The sequence below is a fragment of the Muscardinus avellanarius genome (genome assembly GCF_963383645.1).
Source record: "Muscardinus avellanarius genome assembly, chromosome: 1".
NCBI lineage: Eukaryota > Metazoa > Chordata > Mammalia > Rodentia > Gliridae > Muscardinus > Muscardinus avellanarius.
The window spans coordinates 226,004,381-226,027,725 of record NC_137786.1 but is presented as its reverse complement, the minus strand read 5'-3'; the positions used below and the strand labels follow the sequence as shown (position 1 = coordinate 226,027,725).

The 23,345-nt window shown below is 41.1% G+C and overlaps 2 protein-coding genes across 2 annotated transcripts; both read right to left on the bottom strand.

Moving 5' to 3' along the window:
* Positions 1-117: 117 nt before the first annotated feature.
* LOC308260391 (olfactory receptor 4D9) lies at positions 118-1,053 on the bottom strand (the record flags this gene model as incomplete). The annotated part of the gene is made up of 1 exon (XM_080691683.1): positions 118-1,053. One exon carries the CDS (start codon positions 1,051-1,053, stop codon positions 118-120), a length of 936 nt encoding a protein of 311 aa, XP_080547809.1.
* A 20,630-nt stretch (positions 1,054-21,683) lies between these two features.
* LOC308279683 (olfactory receptor 4D11) lies at positions 21,684-22,619 on the bottom strand (the record flags this gene model as incomplete). The annotated part of the gene is made up of 1 exon (XM_080719801.1): positions 21,684-22,619. One exon carries the CDS (start codon positions 22,617-22,619, stop codon positions 21,684-21,686), a length of 936 nt encoding a protein of 311 aa, XP_080575927.1.
* Positions 22,620-23,345: the final 726 nt, after the last annotated feature.

The following is a 23,345-nucleotide window of genomic DNA, read 5'->3' as shown; positions in this document are numbered from 1 at the left end:
CCATGGTATCCACAGATGCTCCTTTGATTTTGGCATGATGATGGTTACTTCCCCTTCTGAGAAAGTGAAATTTAATGTCTGTCTCTAAATTTGGGTGCTTTCTCCTCCTCATTGAATTCAAAGCCTTTCTGAACGCCGCATTTGTTTTTTTAGTTTTCTCATGGCGGACTTCATTTCCTGGTTCCTCAGCGTGTAGATCATAGGATTGAGCAGAGGGGGGATGACGGTGAAGGTGATGGACACAGCCCTGTCCATGGGGAGGGCGGTGAAGGGCCGGGCATAGACAAAGATGCAGGGCACTAAGTGCAGGGTCACCACGGTGATGTGGGAGGTGCAGGTGGAGATGGCTTTCCTCCTGCCCTCCCCAGTGTGTGACCTCAGCATCATCAGGATGACTGTGTAAGATAGGAGAAGAAAGAAGAATATTAACCAACTGAGTAATCCATTATTGGAAATCATCAGCAGCTCCAGAGTGAAGGTGTCGGTGCAGGCGAGTTTGAGGACCTGGGGGACGTCACAGAAGAAAGTGTCCAGGACATTAGGTCCACAGAAGGGGAGGGGGAGCAAGAGGGAAATCTGTACAACAGAGTGTACAAAGCCCCCCACCCAGGAGGCCACAATGAGAGTGGTGCACCGCCCTCTGCTCATGATAGTCACATAGTGGAGGGGCTTAGAGATGGCCATGTAGCGATCCAGCGCCATGACACAGAGACAAAAAACATCTGCTCCCCCTAGGAGGTGGAAGAAGAACATCTGGGCAACGCAGCCATTGAAGGAGATAGTCTTTCTTTCTGACAAGAGATCTATCAGAACCTTAGGAGCCGTGATAGAAGAGAAGCAGATGTCAAGAACAGAGAGGTTGCGGAGCAGAAAGTACATGGGGATGTGCAGATGAGATTCACAGGTGATCGTGACCATGATGAGGAGGTTTCCCGTCAGGGTTGTCAAGTACACCAAAACCAGGAAGACAAATAAGACCAGGCTCAGTTCCTGGGACTGTGTCACTCCCAGAAAGATAAATTCTTTCACTCTGGTGTAATTTCCTGGATCCATCAAATTACAGATCCTTTTTCAAGTGCATTTCTGGAAGAAATCATGATACAGTTATTAATATGATCTGAAATCTAGTGTTATCTTTTTTTATGGTACTGGGGATTGAACCCAGGAACATTCTACCTTCAAGCTACATCCCCAGCCCTATTTTATATTTTTTGTTTTGGAAGGCAGCTATGCTAACCAGTATACCACCAATGCTTACTATTCTTTCTTTTGAAATAGGGTGGTCTCACTACATTGCAGCTGAAGCTGCCTGTGAACCTGTGATCCCCCTCAAGTACTGGGATTATAAGCATGCACTACCACACCTGGCTTAGTGTTAATTTTTCACTTAAAATTTGGCTTAGGTTTGTGGGAAGTTCATATGTCTGTTCGTGCACAGGTTCTTATGTCTAGACATGCAATCAGGAAACTACTAGTAGGTGAAAAATTACCAAGGATTTTGACTCAGTCATTGAAGAGAATTCTTCAGGAAAGATTCCATCCCCGAAGTCCCCCAAGTAGATATTACAGATCTGTGAATCTATTTGATTGCATTTTTCCTATAAAGTCTGAAACCTAAAATAATAATGCAGAGGCATAGATTTAATTATTTCTGACTTTAATTATTTCTGTCTGGCTATGTGTGGTGGCACATGATTCTAATCCCAGTACTTGGGAGGGTGAGACAGGAAGATTGCAGGTTCAAGGACAGCCTCATCAACTTTGTTAGAGCCCTCAGCAATCTAGAACGACCTTATCTTAAAATAAAAAATTAGCTCAGGGATAGAATGCCCTTGTGTTTAATACTCAGTACCCAAAACAAAAAGCAAAACAACAGCAACCAAAAAGAATTTCTGTCCACAAAAGGTATTAAGGGAGTTAATAGGTTACTTGAAAATGGGAAAAGATGTTTACATGATATATATTTGAAAAAAACCTCATGTTCAGAATATTTAAAGAATGTCTATGATTCAGTTTAATAAACACAGATAACCCAACCCAAAATGGCAAAAAATAAGAACCAATATTTCACAAAAAAGAGTATCTAGATGCCAATCCAACTTCACTAATTAGCATGTTAATGTAAATTAGAACTACAACAATAAACCACAACAAATACACCTGAAAGCTTAAATTGAAAAAGACAAAAATCAACCAAGCGTTGATAAGAAGGAGAGCAACCGGAGCTCCCATACGCTGATGGTAGATATGTAAAACTGGTATAAACACTCTGTGGCTTGATTATGTCTGCTAAAATTATATACACAATTATAAATATATGTGTATATATGTCATATTCTATATAGATATATATATTTCTTAAGGATCTCTTTCTATATTTCTTCTAAGAATATACATATATATTTCTGCTCCTAGGAAATATATACATATGTCTCTCAAGAGACATATTCTAAGTTTTCATAGCAGCACTGTTCACAATTTTCCCAGAGAAGAGGACATAAAACCCATTGTTGGTAGAAAAGATAAATGGTTTGAAATTCACACAATGCCACACAGAAATGAGAATGATTTATACTATCTGTAAGAATATAAGTGAATCCCACAAACATAATGTAAGAAACAATCCATGCATGAAAGAGAACACTCTATTTTACTCATGTATGTAAAATTGAAGGGGGCTTGAGGGAGGCTTCTGGGGAGCTGAGGATGATGTTTCTTTTTTTGGTGCTTACTACAAAGGTACATTCAGTTTGTGTTAGGTAGATGAGAGAGAGAGAGAGAGAGAGAGAGAGAGAGAGAGAGAGAGAGAGAGAGAGAGAGAGAGCTTCTAGTAAATAGTGGAAGGGAATTGAGGGTGGAAGGGCCGGAGAGGACATGTGATTAGAGAAACAGTTCAAAATGCTATGTAAATATATGAAATTATCAACACTAATATCAATGCTATGAATGGAGATGGGGAGGGAGCAGGGTAGGATCTGGAAGGAAACACATCAAGGGCTATGCGAATGCACATCTATATCACTCTGAACCTCATTATAATGTACAATTACAAGGCACCAATAAAAGGATATTTAAAAAATTCATTGAGCCATACACTTATGTATATTTTTCTGTATGTAATTATGGTATACTTCAGGAAAACATTTATAGTAATATATATGTGATCATTTTTTATCATTTTAATCTCATGTCTAAAGAATGAAATTCATATGGAGCAAAATATAATGGACCACTCACTTTCATAACAGCTGCTTTCACAGTTATCTATCTGATAGTAGCAGCAGCTACTATGAAAGTTTTTATTTATTTATTTTTATTCATGGACTTTTGGTCTTCCTACACTCTTGTGTTATGTTGGTGGACCTGCTATACAAATGTAGTTTTTTCCCCCCTGGTTTTAATTTCTCTAGTTTGTTTCATTTTGGGAAAAATTCCTCAAAATACTATACCTTTCCATCAGCATCTTCTTTTTCAAACTCACACAGAAAAATATGATCCTCTTCTTCTATATCATTGGCATCATTGGATACTGGAATAATTCAGTGGATTTCAAATGTTCTGCTCAGAAAATCTCCAGGACAAGCCCAAGTATTTCCTGTATCACTTGCCCTCTCCTCTCTTCTGCTCTTTTTGACTATTTTTCTTCCTGTTCTTTCTTTTTGACTTTTTTTATTCTTTTCTTTCCATTGTCTTTCATTTCCATGACACTGATAAATTCTTTTCAAGAAAAAGGGGACACATATATAAGTCCTTTCCTTAAGAAGTTTGCAGTTAAGACAATAAGAGTATTGCAGCTTGTGAAATTGGCAGAAAATATGATGTGGTTAGTTAGACATAGTAGTATACTCAGTACTTGGGAGGCTGAGACAGGAGGATCACAAATTCAAAGCCAGCCTCAAAAACTTAGCAAGAGCCTATTTCAAGATAAAAAAAAATTTGAAAGAGTGGTAATGTAGCTTGACGGTAAAATGTAGAATGCCCCTGGGTTTAATTCCCAGTACAATGAAATAGAATACAAAGATTAAGAAGATTAGGCTGCACAAAATGATGGTGATGTGTATGGGAAAACAGTTCTTCTATTTGAGTCTATGTTTGTAAACCCCATGCTATCCAGAAACTCTTAAAAACAATCTCATGACCTGCATGTGCATTTTGGATACAGACATATGGGTCATCTGGAACAGTTATACAAGTTAGGTTTTACCACTTCCTAGCTGGTGTGACCATGGGCAGGTTACTCCATAATAGTACCAGACTCACAGAAATATAGGAGGGGTACAAGATACAGCCTAGAGTCACTTTTAACATGTACAACTATGATTTATTGATAACCTGGTTGTAAAAGGTCTTCCTCATCCACAGTGTACTTCTAAGGAGTAGGTGAGGTTGTCAGTCTTTTTAAAAAACAAAGGTCGCTGAAGAATCTTTTTATCCTTTGTCACCTGGTTGTACAAACCCAGGAGAGTGCATTTCTCCTTACACATGGCAGACCCACCTGTGGGGCTCACCTGAGTATGACTCATTTTGTTATTGACCCTGTGGTCCAAAATCATTTTACCAACATTTTGGAGCAAGTAGAAGATGCTTTCTGTGGATATTTTTAATTTTTTGCTCAGGGTCTTTAGCATATGTCCAAAACACCAAAAAAAAAGTTAAGGTATTTGTACTCACATATCTGCTTAAAAAACATAAAATTAAGTTTGGTTTGGTGGCACATGCTTGTAATCCCATTATTTTGGAGGCTAAAACAGGAGGATTGCAGGTTTGCAGCCAGCCTCAGCTACTCAGTGAGGACCTCTGCAACTTAGTGAGAACCTGTTTAAAAAAAAAAAAAAAAAAGAAGCCGGGCGTGGTGGCACACACTGTAATCCCAGCATTTGGGAGGCTGAGGCCGGAGGATCATGGTTTGTAAACAGCTTCAGCTACTTAGGCCCTCTGCAGCTCAGTGAGACCCGGTTTCAAAATAAAGAATAAAAAATAGGGCAGGGTATAGCTTGGAGGTTGAATGCCCCTGAGTTTCATCTCCAGACCCCCCCCCCCACACACACACAATAGGACTGGGGGTGAAGTTCAGAGGAAGAATGCCTCTGGTACTGCTAAAAAAATTCCCATACATTTATTTATTTTTTATTTATTACTTTTTTGAGGTACTGGGGATGAAACCCAGGGGCATTCTCCGAGTGACACCCCCAGCCCTAGTTTTTATTCTTTATTTTGAAACAGGGTCTCACTGAGTTGCAAAGGGCCTCACTGAGTAGCTGAGGATGTCTGTGAATCCAGATCCTCCTATCTCAGCCTCCTGAATGCTGGGATTACAAGTTCCAAAAATTTAATAATTTAATTTCAAGAAATTACAAATATAGATATTGATAGCATAAAGAAAGTATATCAAAATCCTCAATAAGAAACCCTGTCTTCTGAATAGTAGCCCCCAGGAGGTCTGTGCAGTTTTCAAGGCCTTAGCATTATAGGCCTATGGACAGAACAATGGAATTCTACTTTGATATTTTTTTCTTGATTTAGGGGGTATTTATGGAATGATTCTTTAAGAAATATACTGTTATTGGTATATTGTAATTACACATCATAACAAAGGTTAGAGTGATCAAAACATACATGCATACAGCATTTGGTGTGTTTCCCTCCAGACTCCACTCTGCTCCTTCCCCTCCCTGTACATATTATCGAGATCGGTATTGATAACCTTGAATGAGGTTATCAACTCATTGATACCAATTGCTTTAGTTTTTCTCTATCAAAATCTGTTAAATCCTCCAGGTATGATAATGCGTTTGTAATCTCAGCATTCAGGAGGCTGAGACTGGAGGATCACGGTTCATGGACAACCTCAACTACTTAATTAGGCCCTCTGCAACTTAGGGAGACCCTGTTTCTAAAAAATAAAGAATAAAAATGGGGTAGGGGGGGTGCAGCTCGGAGATAGAATGTCCCTGGGTTCCATCTTTAGTACCGCAAAAAAAAAATCTGTAAAATCCTTGTGAAATAGATATTATTATCCTGATTTTTGTTGTGATACTGGGGGTGGAACCCAGGAGCCTTCTACCTCTGGGATACACCCCAGATCTATTTTATTTTATTTTATTTTTATTTTTATTTTTTGGTGGTACTGGGGTTCCTGGAAGCCCTTCTACCTCTGGGCTACACTCCCAGACCTATTTTATACTTTTATTTTTGGAAACAGGGTCTCTTAAGCCAGCGCGGCTGGCTTCAAACCTGCGCGATCCTCTTGTCTCCGCTTCCCAAGCGCGGGGATTACAAGCGTGCACCACCACGCCCAGCCACCCCAGATCTATTTTATACTTTATTTGAAAACAGAGTATCTCTAAGTTGCTGAGAGCTTCACTAAATTGCTGAGGCTGGCCTGAGATCCTCCTGTCTCAGCCTCCCACTTATTGGGATTACAAGCATGCCCCACCACGCCCAACTATCCTGATTTTTTAAGTGAGAAAATTGAATCCCAGCAAGATTAAGTAACTTGATCCAGGTTTCATAGTTAATAGAGCTTTACCTCAGGTCAACATCTGTCTGATTTCAGAGTTTCTCTTAACTTCCACGACTCTTCTTAGTGGTGATCAACCCTTCCCAGAAAATGCTGCAGAAGGAAAGGAACTGGAGGACATTATGCCAAGTGATATTAGTCAGTCACAAAAAATAAGAAATCAGATGCTTTCCCTAATATGTGAAAACTAGGGAGAAATATGTCATAAGAGGAACTCTAGATGAAAAAGGAAGTCCTATAGGGGAGCAAACAAGACAACCTAAATCAGGGGATGGGAGGGGGGAAGAAGGAAATTCTCTAAAACACACAAAGTACTTAAACATATCGAAGTCAACCACTAAGCCAAGCAAGGGAAGGAGGGACGGGGAGAGAATGGGGTGGGAATTGGGTAGGGGTTAAATCAGTGATGTGTACATGTATGTCCACACAAGTTTTTTACCCCAATATGATATATGCATATAATGTACCAATAAAAAATAAATTAAAACTAAAAAAAAGAAAAATCCTTTGCAGATGAAATTAGTGTATTGTGTGATAGCAGGTGATGTTAGGAGTCTGAAGTTCGGGAGGGTTGTGGCTGGCAATGACTTGGCACCAGAGGAAGTCGGGGGTGACTGTGAAGCCGGGCGTGGTGGTGCACCCTCATAATCACAGTACTTGGGAGGCTGAGACAGGAGGGTCCCAGGTTTGAGGACAGCCTCAGTTACTTAGTAAGGCCCTCCACAAATTAGTGAAACGTTGTTTCAAAATAAAGAATAAAAAATAGGGCTGGGATGTACCCCTAGGTTCAAATCCCCAGTACCCCCCCAAAAAAAAATTGAAGCAGAGTTTGAAAAATCAGACTTTGCAGAAATGAGTTCTGAGTACCATTACCTCAAATATAAACTTCCTGGCCCATGATGGTTCTGGTGGTTTCCTTTCCGTGGTGCCTACCATTCAAAGAAAAGGTACTTTGAAAGTATGGGATTAGCTGGGTGTGGTGGCCCATGCTTGTAATCCCTGTGCTTGGGAGGCGGAGACAGGAGGATCGCACAGGTTTGAAGCCAGGCTTGCTGGTTTAAGAGACCCTGTTTCCAAATAAAAATGTAAAATAGGTCTGGGAGTGTAGCCTGGAGGCAGAAGGGTTTCCAGGAACCCCAGTACCACCAAAAAAAAAAAAAAAAAAAAAAAAGTATGGGATTATATGCATTGCATTCAAACAAAAGCACAGTAGAAAGAGGGGCAGGAAAATGCATAAAGAAGCACAATTTCACATACCTTTGTAAAGTCAAAATAAAGACCATGAGAAATTTTTAATTTTTAGAAATTATACCAGAGGAGGCCATCCTGAGGAGACAAGTTTACCAAAGGTCTTGGGCAGCGCCTGCAAGCTGTATTCCCCCCTTGCCTCAGCATCCACTGAGAAAGGCTGCCTTGTTGCCTGCACTGTTGACTTTCCAGGGTTCCTTGCCTGTCACTTTCTCTTTTTCAATTTTGAAAGTCCCTTCGTCTTGATCGGATCCATTATTCATGTCCAGTGACACACAAGGGCACAGATAAGCAAGTCATTAGGACATCTTACTCGAAGCCCCCAAATGTCTTTGCCCCATCAAAGAAACAAAGCCAAACCCATTGCATAAACTGGGAGTAGGCATCACTATTCTAAATGCTGTTTTTCTGAGGGAGCACCCTTTGAATTGCTGAGAAAGTCAGCACTTCCACCATGACCTAGAAAATGCTTCAAACCTCACCATCCGGCCAAGTAAACTGCAGCTACAGCTCTGAGAGCCGACTGACCTTCTTGCTATGTTTTGCAAACCACATTTTCCCGCCCTCCTTTTCCTTCCCCTTGCAAACTACAGTTCCTCTCTCCTTTCCTTTGAAAGGCAGCAGAGTGCTTCTTTGCTTCTGAAGAGTCATGGCTTTAACAGGAGCACTGTATATGCTTGCAACTTTTCTGTAAAACCAACTCTTCGGTTTGAGAAGCTCCTCCACACGAATGCTAGCTGTTGGTTACTGCTTCTGCTGCCATCTTAGAGAAAGTAGATGCTGGGGAAATTCTTAGTTTCATGTGGAGCCTACCTCAAGGAATCTTCTTCCTTCAGATGGAAAAGGCCATCTCAGGGATTCTCACTGTTCTGATATTCTCTTCTGCCATAGAGTGCCTTGGCCACCTGCCTCAGTCCCTCAGAAGCAAACAAGCCCAATATTGGAATTATCAAAGGGAATACCGTTGGGCCTAAATATGGAAGTTGAGTGGCCAATTCAGGGAGGTTCCTGTGGGAGTCATTAAAATGTTATAAAAGCCAGGTGTGGAGGCACGCACCTGTGCCACCCGGTTTCCCAGGACATGGGAGGCTGAGACAGGAGGATTGCAGGTTTGAAGACAGCCTCAGCAATGTAGTGAGACCCCGTTTCAAAAGAAATAATAAAATGGTCTAGGGATGTAGCTCAGAGGTAGAATGCTTCTGAATTCAATCCCTAGGACCCCCCCCCCAAAAAAAAAATCTAAATCAATCTCTCTCCTGCTACTTGTCCCTCTTTTTGCCTCCTCTCCTACCTTACACATACATGCAAGAGGCACTCAGGGATATTTAGGACACATTCTTTTTTTTATTTTTATTTTTTGCAGTACTGGGGATTAAACCTGGGAAATTCTACCTCTGAGTTACACCCTCAGCCCTATTTTTAATTTTTATTTTGAAACAGGGTCTCACTAGGTTGCAGAGGGTCCCTCTAAGTAGCTGAGGCTGGTTTTGAACCTGTAATCCTCCTGTCTCACCCTCCCAAGTACAAGCAGGGCTTGCAAGCATGCGCCAGCATACCCGGCTAGGACACATTCTTATTTCTGGAGGAAGTGTATCAGATAGTGCATTTTCTTCTTTGGCTTAGGAAGAAGGTGTTGTGGTAAGTGACACTGGATGGTTCAGTCTTCCTCCTGACAAAGTCACTTTTCCTATAATCAGCTGGGCAGTAAAACTTTGGTAAAAGAGTAGTAATGGAAAAATGAAAGCTCTGTGGCTATGATGAGGGCAGTTCTCAGAAACTGAGTTTGTGTGAATCTCAATGCTAAATTTCTTTTTCAAAGAACATGTACATTGCTTCTATGCAATTATTTAAATTTATGGCTCTAACATCTACAATTCACCCAGATTCTTGGAAGTAGCATAGAGACAACTCTTGATATTAGTGATCTTCATTACTTCACACATGTCTAATGTTATTTTTTTTATGGGTAGAGATGTTTTTCATTAAATCATTTGATCCAGAGAGTGTAAATACCAAGTGGTAGTTTGAAAGCCATGTGTGTACATCAATTTTCTGGGTTTTTCTGTGGTTCTTAGCAACAGAGCTTAAAAAGTAATAAAAACACACACAATTTTATTTTGTATACATGTATCAAAGCATTGTGCTGTATACTGTAAATATAGGTGTTTCTATTTATTAATTATACCTCAACAGAGCTGGTAAAAACTTGATTTAAATGGAGAAAATTGCAGTGCAGCTAAATGCTTATGTGAGCAGAGGCAGTTATGTTCCCCTTTCCAACTTACTGTGTTGCCTTATTTGTTGTGGAGCGGGAGTTTGATAAAATCACAAGTAACAATCATATGGCAGGGGTTCCAGGGTTATTGTATCCTTAGAATTACACTTCTGAGATACAATGACTCCGACTTTACAGGTCTTTGGTGCCATAAGATTCTGACAAGAAGGAAGAAAAACACGATTTGAATGAATCACCAGAGATCGGTAGGAACGGAAAGGACACATTTGCATAAAATGGGCTATTAGGTGGTTTGTGGTGTGCATTTTTCAAGGGAAAGTACATAAAAGTGTGGGGATTCTTGAGACCAGGGCTACTAGGGCAAAGGTAGCAGAAGCCTGTGATTAGTGACTTGGCATATATGAGTTGTTCTTAGAATTTCTATGCTTAGTGGGGAAATTTAATATTGTAGAACATTAGTCTTAGTTGATGAGGTGGCAGGAAATGACAAATATTCAAGACAGTTGTTCATGGAATCATCGATGTTTATGAGGCCACCAGGCCAGATCCGATGAGGGTCATAGGTTTGTCTTTCTTCAACACACCATGCTTTGGCCAACTTTTCCTCAATTCTCTGTTCTATCCCACTAGTCTTGTTGCCTTGATCTCCCTCATAGTTACTCTCAAAGCCAGGGTTTTATCTTTGACCCATTATCATCTTTTGATCCAAAACTCTCTTGTACTGTGCCTCTCATCAGCTTTAGGGTTACTCTGAGCTTTATAAGTAATGAGCAAACTTAGCTATATCTTGCCATAATGCTTTCCCCCTATAACGCTTTACCTTGGGCCATCCACCTGTTAACCTTTCAAATTGGAGGCCGGGTAGCCATTTGCAGTTGAGCATGAATCATTATATATAATCTCGTAAAAGGTTCTTGTGGTACAAAACCTGAAGCACAGTGTACAATTTCATATTATAAGCTGCTTATGTTTCTGTTTTAACATATTTGGTAGAGTCATCTGTAAACCAAGAATGTTGTCTTTAACTTAGCAGGATCTTTTGTCTTTAGGATTTTGACCAACACTCATAGATCCTCCGGTAGTTTACAGGAATAGGAATATCTCCTTTCTGTAGTGTCTGTTAGTCTGAGACCTGTAAAGCCTCAAGAGCCAAGGTTTAACTTTATAGCATTTTATAAAGACTTAGCTGGAGGGAGGTTTTGGGCATCAGTATCATATCTTATTTCTTTTGTGAGTCTAAAAGTAGAAGCACCATTATAAATGGCTTCAGTACAGCTTCTTTTTGTCCCCCCTGAAATAGCACACTTGTCTCTGGTTAAACTTTTCTGCTGAATATTCAAGACAAAGTAGGTAGGCCAATGTTGGTCAAATATACATTTTTATAAAATTATTTTGCTCTCAAGGTCAGTTAAGGCTGCTGAGAGTTAAACTTAGGGACTTCATGGGGATTTTTATGTACCAGCAGTTCCATCTGCCAGGATGGATCATGGTCTTTCTGACCATTTGTATTTCCTTGAAGCATAGGGGACATTCCCTTCTTCAATGATCCTCCTTTTTGCCGAGCATGTGCTGGTGGCTTCCAGTCTCTGTGGCCTTTATTATCTACCTGACAGGGAGATCAAATGACTTACCAGATATGCAGGGCCCTTAGAGGAGTCTTATCATTTCCTGGGTTCTATTTGACTTTGGAGGACAAAGGTCAAAATATTGGCCATTCTTAGCTGGGCATGGTGGTGCACGCTTGTAATCCCAGCATTCAGGAGGCTGAGACAGGAGGATCTTGGTTCATGGACAGCCGCAGCTACTTAGTGATGCCCTCTTCAACTTAGTGAGACCCTGTTTCAAATTAAAGAATAAAAACTAGGGCAGGGGGTGTAGCTCGGAGGCTAAATGTCCCCGGGTTCCATTCCTAGACCTGCAAAAAAAATATTGGCTATTCTTTATTAACTCTTTACTTTGTGATTTTTCTCTAAGTCTCAGTTGTTGAACACACTGAAGGTCAGTTTTCCCAATCCTTTTTAATCTGTTTTGCAGGAAAGAGCTACAATCCGAAAACACTGTATAGGTATTGTTCTGTCAAATATTAACAGACAACAGTTACAAAGTTTTATAAGAAAAACACAAAACAAAATTATCAGAGACAATGAAAAATTCCATTTGTACCTTTGCATGAAGAAAATGATCATAATACGGTTAGGAACACACAAATATAAACCTGAAAATGCTATCACTATTATTAATTTTTGTTTAGATGACATTAGCTTGGTGAGATATTCTTTTAGAAGTCCCATATACTTTGGGAACACAAATACCTCTAACACACAAAGAATTTTGCCTTTGAAGTTAAATCTAGAATTCATAGCTCAGTGAGATAACTATAGTTACAGGTATATGTGGGCCCATAAACGTTAATAACTTTGTCAAAAATCCGGCAGGGCGTGGTGGTGCACGCTTGTAATCTCAGCATTTGGGAGGCTGAGATCGGAGGGTCATGGTTTGCGGACAGCCTCAGCTACTTAGGCCCTCCGCAACTCAGTGAGATCCTGTTTCAAGATAAAGAATACAAAATTGGGCAGGGGGTGTAGCTCGAGGTCAAGTGCCTCTGGGTTCCATCCCCAGATATGCAAAAACAAAACAAAACAAAACAAAAAAAACAAGACCTTTTATAAGTGCAGGGAACAGTATTAATAATCAGAAATAGGCTTATTATCTGATATACAATTGTATTTCACTTATACAATAATAAAACATTTGTTTAATTAAAACAGATATAAACCAGATCTTAAAATGTTAGGATGTTTTGTCTGAACAGTACTAGGTGCTTAGATAGCAGAAATTGCTGGGCATGGTGGCACACACTTGTAATCCCAGAGCTTGGGAGGCTGAGACAGGAGGATCTCACAGGTTTGAACCCAGCCTCAGCTACTTAGTGAGGCTCTCAGCAACTTAGTGAGACCCTGTTTCCAAATGAAATATAAAAAATAGGTTTGGGAGTATAGCCCAGAGGTAGAAAAGGCCCTGGGCTCTGTTCCCTGTAACACACACACACACACACACACACACACACTAGATGGCAGAAATTTAAAAAATTCCATTATGTGTTATGTATTTAGGATTTAGACATGATGCATATTGTATAAAACAGAACATTTATTGGTTACCTTGAATGTATTAAATAAGTAAATATATCTTTATAAACTTATATAGCTGGGCATGGTGGTACACACTTGTAATTCCAGTACTTGGAAGGCAAAGACAGGAGGATCATAGGTTGTGGACAGTCTCAGCTACTTAGTGAGGCCCTCCACAACTTAGTGAGACCCTGTTTTGAAAGAAAGAATAAAATAGGGCTGAGGGTGGAGCTTGGAGGTAGAATGCCTCTCGGTTCAATCCCCAGTACTGTAAAACAAAGACAAAAAAAACCTTTTATATAGTGCCGCCTCTACTTCCTTTTCCTCAGCATCTGCGTGAAGATATTCCCACACAAGAAATTGGCTAAGCTTAAAGAAAGCAGAGCCCCGAGGGAAAGTGTTGTCTCTGGCCAAAGTACTCCCCCACCCTTAGATATTCTTTCATAACTATTATTCTTTTGGTAATGATTCTTTTAACTTTCCACACGAATTGCTCCGGTGATGTAAGATCAGGACTGTGAGAGAAACTGAGTCCATGGAAAATAAGTTTTCTAGTAATTTGTCTAAGCCTCTAAATACCCTCGGCTTTGCTCAAATGGTAATAAAATCTAGTCAGAATTCAGATACTGTGGAAGCATTCCAGCTACCACAATTGCAAATGCAGAATTCCTCCCTATCTTTGACCTTCATTCTAATCATTACAATAGAGCTGAAGGCTAGGAGGAATCTTGACCTTTGCACCTAGTGATAGCACTGCCTGGAGACAGGGCAACACCACCTGGTTAAAATAGTTATGACAGAACAAAAGACAGATATAATAAAAACTTCATGTTGTTTTTTGGGTCCTGTCTACTAAAATATATTTTGAGTGTTTAATAGGGTGAAGCGTTCAGACAGCAGATGGTATTGCAGACAAAATCCAGCAGACATTCATTGAAATCCTCTAAATCATCATAAATGTACATGGATTTCCCTACGCCAACTACATGTATGAAAGCTGGAATCTTTGACTTTGTCCCCATGCAGCTCAAAGGAGGTTGTTAGATAGAGAAGGACATTGGACTAAGCCCTAGGAATAAAAGGTTCCAAAAGGGTTAAAGAAAACTCTTAAAAACTGAATTCTTCAAGTGATTTTGGGTGTGACTTTTGTTCTTCTGGAATTTGCCCACTAAAAGCCTCTGCAGCTGCAAGGCCAAGGCAAGGCCAAAGGGGCTGACTTAAAGCACAAGACCCACTTGCAGGGTCATGAGACTGATTTCAATCACAAAGACCTGTGATGTCACAGGCCTTACTTTTGTCTTGTTCAGGGTTGGTGATTTACATGTATATTTCACTATTATTTTTGGGGTGTTTACACTTTTCTGCTAGGGAATCAGGGGGAAATAGGGAAGTATAAAAAATCCTGGGTTCTTGTAATAAAGTGTCAATTGTACAAGAGGCATTTGTCCATGTCAGATTTTTTCCCAGAGAGGAATCTCCACTTTTAGCACTGTGAACAGGAACTTAAAGGAGTTTATTTCATAAAAAGGGAAAAAATCGCTGCAGATAAGTGGCTGCAGAACTACAACCGAATTCTTTGACCACCTTTCTGAGAAACTTGGTCCTGAGTGGACTCAGTGCCCATATTCAGTGCCTGGTTGAGCCAGTCTGCCTCAATATAGAATTTAAATAGAGCTAATATCCACAGTATATGTAGCCCTCAGATGTGTTTGTGTGTGTGTGTGTGTGTGTGTGTGTGTGTGTGTGTGTGGTGTCATATATGTACCAGTATTGGGGAGAGGCTTCAAAATGTATTAATGTACCAGTATTGGGAAAGATTTTCAATTTTTCAAATATATCTTTGGGGGTGAACTTGTTTGAACCACACACCCCTGCCACTTCTGAATGGCTTGGGGCTTTAACTGTCTTCTGTATTTCTATCTTTTTAATAAACTTCTTTAAATCTTCAGCAAGAGTCCGGGCTAATGTGTATTTATCCCTAGCTCAGGACAAGAACCCACACATTTTTATCTTTTTGTCTTGTGGTTTGAGGGAAATTTATCTGGGACCCTAACAGGGGCCCTCAGGGACAGTTTCCCCAAAATGTAACATATTCCCAAACTGTAACATAATTTTGCGCCCACGTGGGGCTGACTTAGTTTCGGGTAATCCCACTATTTCACTCTGTGGCGTGGTGCTTTATTCTAGCTCTAGCTTTCCCTCTTTCTAAGGGCGCCAAAACCGAAACATAATCTGGTGCCCACGTGAGGCTATCTTTTGAGCCAAAGGTGACTCCAGCTGGTGGTGGCTCAAAAGCCACTGCATTTGAAGGTCAGTAACCCTCCCCAAAACAGGACCAGATCCTGGCAGATGACTGGATTGCTGGCACCAACAGGCTCTCTGGAACTGTGGAGACCCCCCTGCCACAGACTAGCTATGGCAGAATCTCCAGGGGAGGGGAATATTCCCCATTAGATAGCATAGGCATGATAGGCCCAATGAGTGCCTGTCTATTCTGCCCACATCACAGATGGGACACTCTTTTAAAAGCCCTATGAACTGTTAAATAAAAAAGAAAGTCACATTACCCCACCTTCAGAAAGCTCCCCAAACAGGACATGCCAGCCAGCACCCATTTCTAATATGGTAGTGACTCCCAGCAGCAATAGCCTAAATGGGTAAGCTTCTCCAAGAGCTCAAGGAAAAAAAAAAACCTAGTCAAAAGTTTCAGCCAGATAACTAACTGCCAGGCAGTCCTGCTAGGTGAATGGCCACACCTAGGAGGCATTGTCCAGCATTCAGCAGGCAGTTAGTTAAAGCTCCATTTGCATAAGAAAGCCCTCAGGGAAGTAAGCTCTGGAGGGAGCCACGCTGGACAGTGTGGCAGCTCAGGACTCTTAGGCCCATCAAAATTGGAAAATATTTTCAGGGAAGCTAATAAGATTTTTTTTGAAAATGACAATATTTTCAGCTAGAAAACTTAATTGAGAAAAGGGACTGAAGAAGGGATTAGCAGGGCAGGAGGGAGGTGGCTAAACTTCAAGCCCACAGCACTCTTCTGGTGGACTATGAGGCCACCCTCACTGCTCCATGCCATCCCAGCTGGATGCCCTCAGCTGGGTTACTAGCTTTAGGGGTTGCAGGGGACCTAATCTGGACAGAAAAAGGCCACACAGACCTCTCTCTGTCTTAAGATGAGATTCCAGCAATATCCTAAATGCTAGGGTAATTGGTTTTAGATTGGGAAGCTCTGGGAAGGGGGGGAGACCTTGCCCAGACAGGCCATTAAGACCCCACCCTTTCTCTCTCAGATGGGGTACCAGAAATCCAAAGTGGAAGCCAGATCTCCACTAGCATGGGTCCTCCAAAACGAGGAAAAGTTTGATCCCAAAATGCAAAGGTTTTTCAGCACTTGAGCCCGGCCACAGTAAAGCCGGACCATCCCAGGCACAGCTTCAGCGGCCTGGGATCCTCAGGGTCTTAGTGCCACCAGATTAGCCTCCAATTGGTTCTGCCTATGGGCCTTCTTATACCACCTGGGGAGGAGAGTTTAGAGTTCGATCTGTCCATATGCAGAGCTTAAAGCTATATCACCAACTCAAACAATAAGTGCTGGCATTCTTAGCTAATTCTTTACCCGGTAGAAGGGAAGGCCATCCTCAGACAAATACTACTACTGCAGGCTGCCAATTTGGTTTAACAGGGACTTGAAAAGGGAAAGACAGATAGGCAAAAGCCATGAAAGAAGTCTGGCTGAGCACAGAAGCCTAAACTCAAGTCTGTTTTAAGGGGTGGAGAGTAAGGGCATCTCTGGCGTAAATGCCCTCAACCACAAGGCTAAAAAGGCCCTCCAAGGCCTGGCTCATGGAACAAAGGGGACCAATAAATGGCTGAGTGCCCCCAGTTCTGGAGGAAACTGGGGTCCCCAGACCTAGGTTCCCAGTGAATCCTCCCAACTATCACCACCTGAGTTAGGACTAAAAGAGCCTTAGGCTATCACAGTGAGATCTCACAGATGTAAGGGGTTACCCTCCTTTCCTGGTCCAAGGTCTAAAAGCTTAGCTAGGGTGAGAGGCAGATCAGATCAGCCCCCAAACTATTTTTTTACCCAATACTCAGCTCGCGGCTTCCAGGATGACCTCCAATTCTCCCATTCTCAGTTAAACTAGAGATTTTAGCTTCTCTCAGGAAACGGACTTTGTCTTTTTGCTGGCATCACTAAAGTTATCGCTCAGTTTTTTTTTTTAATTTTCAACCAGTCTTAGCTAAAATGGTAACTTTTAAAAGGCTCTTCAATTAGACCTCTGAGATGTGATTAAATAAAGTTATTTTCTTCTTTGATAAAATTAATGTTTTAAGACACTCATGATGCTTATATGGTGTTGTGGGTTTCTGTGGTAATCTAACAAAATTAAGGCTTTAAGATGCTAGTGATATGTAAATGGGATTTTAAATATCCCATTTACTCGACATCCTTATTCCTTTGCTAAGGGGTACATTCATGTGATAGAAATGATGGGAAAATTAATGGGAATTGAGCTCATGTTCATTGTTAATAACAATTGTAAAAGTCAAAATGTACTTTCTACATTTACTTTTGGCCTGACAGGTGTCAGGAAGTTACTAGACAGAGGGGGGAATGTACCAGTATTGGGAATGGCCTAGGAAGATTTGAGAAAGCTCTAATTATTAAGATATTTCAAAAATTGGGTGAGGGGCAAATCTGTGAAAGACTTGGTCTTGGTTTTGGTCAGGAAGCAAACAGCTTTTGAAACTTAGATTGACTTAGCTAAAAGTAATTAGCAAGTCCATAGGAGAGGGGAGCTAGGACTTCCTCTTTCTAAAGACATATCTACATAATAATACAGCTAGGATGGGAGGAGGGGATTGACCTTTGTGAAAGACACCTTGGCAGGGAAGTAAGGGGAGGTACCTTACAGGGTAAGGGAAGGTACCTTACAGGGACATTTACTACGTCAGAATTATGTGAATAAGATGGAGGTCATGTGTATAAAAAGTCTGGTCCACGTGTTGTATCTCGGTGAATTCGTTCGAACCCCTCCCCCCCCAGCCACTTCTGAATGGCATGGGGCTTTAATTGTCTTCTGTATTTCTATCTTTTTAATAAACTTCTTTAAATCTTAAAAAAAAATAAAAAAACCCAAATATATCTTTGGTAGTAAAGAAGCCAGGAGCTTCAGAAAAAGAAGCCGCAGTATTCCAGGCACAAAAGGAGATTAGCAAGACAACAGAGATAGTTTCAGGGCCTTTTCCATTATAAAGATAAGATTTCCCAAGGAAGTGGAAGGATGCCATAAACCTTCAGGAGATCCCAGACTTCGATAATCATGAGAGGATGCCATAAGTGATGGTTAATTAACACATATTTTGGGCTTAGGGAAACAGGGCAGACCTGCAGGAAGGAATCCCCCACATCCAAAGACTGGCCCTAGATGGGGGTGGATCTTTGTGGGTTAGGAGACTGGCTGTAAGAATACTCTGTGTCCAGAAATGTTCTATGAATTCGTTTGAACCACCCTCCTGAATGGCACGGGGCTGTGACTGTCTTCTGTATTTCTATCTTTTTAATAAACTTCTTTAAATCTTCATCAAGAGTCCGGGCTATTGCATATTTTTCCTTAGCTCAGGACAAGAACCTGCGGTTTTATGGGAATAGTCTTGGGGAGCCTCACAAAGGTCTCCAGGGACAGTTTCCCAAACCATAATAGTCCAAACGGTAACAATATATTCTATAACAGCCTGAGTTATAAAGTTGCCATTCAACAGATACCTAAATCATGACTCTAAGGTACAATGTGCTAATAACCAAAGACCTAACAAGGACACAAACACAAGAGGTCATATTTGATCAGAAAACATTATTGTTTTAGATATAGACAATAGAGACAGCAGGAAACAGGAAATTATATTAATAAAATGTAACATTTTTCTCTCTAGGCTTGTTTTTATAAAAATTTTAATTATAAACAATTTTTTCACATACACAATTTTTTTCTACCTGAAAATATTTATCTTTTTCTTTTAGCCTTTTTTTCTCTTCTTTCTCTGTTTTCTTTCTTTCTTTCTTTCTTTCTTTCTTTCTTTCTTTCTTTCTTTCTTTCTTTCTTTCTTTCTTTTTGGTACTGGGGATGGGACCCAGGGGCACTCTACCTCCAAGCTACACCCCCAGTCATATTTTTTATTTCTTATTTTTGGAAACAGTGTCTCACTAAGTTTCAGAGGGCCTCACTAAGTAGCTGAGGCTGGCCTTGAACCTGTGATCATCCTATCTCAGCCTCTCAAGTACTGGGATGACTAGCATGCACCACCATGCTCAGCTTATTCTTTATTTTGAAACAGGGACTCACTAAGTAGCTGAGGCTGGTTGTGAACCTGTGATCCTCCTGTCTTAAGTCTTTCAAGTACTGGGATTACAAGCAAATACTACTGCACCTGGATTTAACCTTCTTTATTAAATACCCCCTTAATTTATAAATATCTCCTTTTATTTATTTGGTTTCTTTTTGTCTTTCTGGGCTCTGGTGATATGGTGAATGTTTTATCTGTCAGTGTGGCCAAAAGAGCCACATCTGATTTACATTGCTGGCACAGCTTTAGATTTTCCTTTAACACAAACTTGAGATCCTTTACTCTCTCTTGCAAAACAAATCCAACTGCAAGATAGCATCACTGTTTACATTTCTCTCTAACCAAAGACCTAACAAGGTCACAAACACAAGAGGTCATATTTGATCAGAAAACATCATTGTAATTCTGGTTTCTAGTCCAGTAAAATTTGGCCCCTTTTCCTATGAAGTTTAAAAATCTCCATGTAGCTTCATCAGTTAAAGATTGTTCACAGGTGTTTCATTGGTTTGATAATTGTCTCTAAATTTTTAGCTAAGGAAAGACAGAAGATAAAAATAGCTGCCCCACACAGGAAGGAAGAGTCCCTCAGAGAGAGGAGCCATGGGAGTTAGTGGTGGGTGAGCTTTATTCCTTCTTGTGGTCCCCCATCAGCTCTTTTGTGATTGGTCAGAATTGGATCTTGGGGGCCCAGTGTCTTTTGCCTAGTTTTAATCCTTAATTTGAACCATCACCTCTTGGGCTAGTGGCTCTAAATAGAGCACTACTTGCCTGCTCACCTCCCCCATCCTGTATAAACAGGTTGTCCTCAGAATGCAGCCACAGAAGGGGCTGAAGTTTTGATTTCCATGGTCCTTGCATGGCCATCATTACCCTTCTATCTTAGTAATTTTCCCTGTTTTTGTTCTTGCTACAGATGGCCTCTTTTAACCCTTCCTGTTTCTGCCCACCTCATTATGTTTAATACATATGATCTCATTTTAACTCTACAACAACTTCATGAGGTAGCTATCATAAGTACCTGGTATACGTGACCCTTGACCCCCGGAGGGATGGAACAACTTGCTTAATTTAAGCTCACAGCGCTGGCAGGTGGCAGAATTGGGATTTGGACCCAGTTCTGTATTAGACTGAAGGTAACGCTTTTGGCTGCCCAGCTCTGCTACTTTCCCAGATGGTGACACTGGTCCAGAAGGCCTTTTAGCAGGCACCAGTGGTTTGAAGAATAGGCTGGATAGTTTTGTCTTCCTTAATCTCTCCACTCATTCTCTCTTCAGAGGAAAGTAGTATGAGTGGTGAGATCGATGCGGTGAAGCCAAACTGCAACTGGAAAGTCCATCTGGAGGGTAGGAGTGGAGTGCTTTGCTTAAACTCATTATGAGAATGTGAATCTGGCCTGTTTCATTCTTGCTAAAGTAAATGCCATTAGGCCAGTAAAAGACATCTCCCACATTCCTGATAGGAATTCAGGAATTCAGGAAGGCAACTTTTTTCTTTGTACTAAGGATTGAACCTGTAGGTAGTCTACCTATGAGCTATGTACAGCTCTTTTTTTTTTTTTTTAATTTATCTATTTTGAAAGAGAGTCTAGCTAAATTGCTGAGGCTGGCCTGGAACTTGTGATTCTCCTGTCATGGCCTTCCAATTACCCGGATTACAGGCATGTGCCCAGCTATTAAGAGTTTCAGCAGAGGCACGTTTCTCAATCTGTAAGAGCCCATCCATTTCCATATAAGTGAATTCGAAGGCACTGATTGTGAGATCTTTCTATAACAGAATTACAGCCGGGTGTAGACAGATCTAACAACTCAAGAAATAACATTCATGTGGCATAAGAACAATGGGTTGAGTATCAGAAGAAGTCTCTGTAATTAGCTTGGTTAATTTGAAAAGATTACCCTCTCTAGGCTTTTTATTTCCTTATCTTCTGAAAAAAAGGAGTTGGACTTGATCATATAGCTATCTTGACTGGTACATTACTACTTTGGTTTGTTAGTGGAAATATATTAATCAGTTCAATCCAATAACACAGTACTGCATGCTTAGCAGCACCTTAGTTTATCAGTTACCTACTTATTTAAACAGGAAAATAAATAGTTCTCTAGAAACTGCAGCTGGCTAATTGGCAATGCATCTGAGTATATGCATCTATAAAAAACACAATTAAAGAAATCCTTTGTGATGAGGACTTGAGGATCCTCTTCTATTTCCTTTCGGAAGGCCTGAGTCTTCTTTTGAGTCTCCTCATGGCTGACTTCATCTCCTGGTTCCTCAGTGTGTAGATCAAGGGGTTCAGCAGAGGGGAGATGACGGTGAAGGTGACAGAGATGGCCTTGTCGGTGGGGAGGGCGGTGAAGGGCCGGGCGTAGACATAGATGCAGGGCACAAAGTGCAGGGTCACCACGGTGATGTGGGAGGTGCAGGTGGAGATGGCTTTCCTCCTGCCCTCACCTGCCTGAGACCGCAGCATTACTAGGATGACCGTGTAGGACACAAGCAGGAAGACAAACCACAGGGTGGTGACCAGGCCATTGTTGGAAATCATCAAGAGCTCGAGAACAAAGGTGTTGGTGCAGGCGAGTTTGAGGACCTGGGGGACGTCACAGTAGAAAGTATCTAGGACATTGGGTCCACAGAAGGGGAGGGGGAGCAACAGAGAGATCTGCACGATGGAGTGGATGAAGCCCCCCACCCAGGAGGCCGCGATGAGGGCCGTGCATCGCCCCCTGCTCATGATGGTCACGTAGTGCAGGGGCCTGGATATGGCCACATAGCGATCAAACGCCATCACGGAGAGAGAGAAGATGTCTGCCCCTCCCAGGAGGTGGAAGAGGAAAATCTGTGTCATGCAGCTTCGATAGGAGATGGTTTTCTGCTTTGACAGAAGGTCTGCCAAGACCTTGGGAGCAGTGATGGAGGAGAAGCAGATGTCAAGGATGGCTAGATTGCGGAGCAGAAGGTACATGGGGGAGTGGAGGCGGGGCTCCCAGGTCACCGTGACCATGATAAGCAGGTTTCCCAACAGAGTTGTCATGTACACCAGACCCAAAAGTAGAAACAAGACCAAGCTCAGTTCATGTGACTGAGTAAGTCCCAGAAATATAAATTCTTTCACTCTGGTGTAATTTCCCAGCTCCATGGCATCACATGTCTTCTTCCTTTTGCATCTTGGAGAAAGTGGAGAGTGTGGTTTCTGAAGGAGTTCACTCTTCTTCTGCAGACTCAGGTTTATAGATCAGGATTAGGTCTGACACTCATGAGGTAGCACAGCCGCGTGGATTGCTGTGTCAAGTTTGTGGCTAGTTGTCAAAAATGACATCTTATTGCACAAGCACACATTTGAGTATTCTTTTTTTCCTATAAATTACAAATATTTTAGAAAATGTGTATAAGTAATGTTTGGCATATAGAAGTTCAAGATAACCCAGTTGATGCTAAATATTCAGAAGGACCTATTTGTGGCACAAAAGATATAAAATGGAGTTCTTTTTTGCTGTAATGTGTCTAGAGGGATTTTTTTTCCAGACTGCATTTTCCATTTAAATGGTTCTAAGAATCCCTATGGGAATTTTTGTTTGTACATGTGGTACTGGGGTTGAATCCAGGGATAATCTACCTCCAAGCTATGCTTCTAGCCCTTTTATATTTTGTTTTGAAACAGAATCTCGCTACATTGCATAGAGTCTGGCTATTTTCTGAGGCTGTCCTCAAACCTGAGATCTCCCTGTCTCAGCTTCTCAAGTACTGGGATTACCGGTGTGAACCACAATGCTAGGCTCAATATGATTCCCTTTGAATTGAATTCCACAGGAGCACTCCCCTTCATATATATATATATATATATATATATATATATATATATATA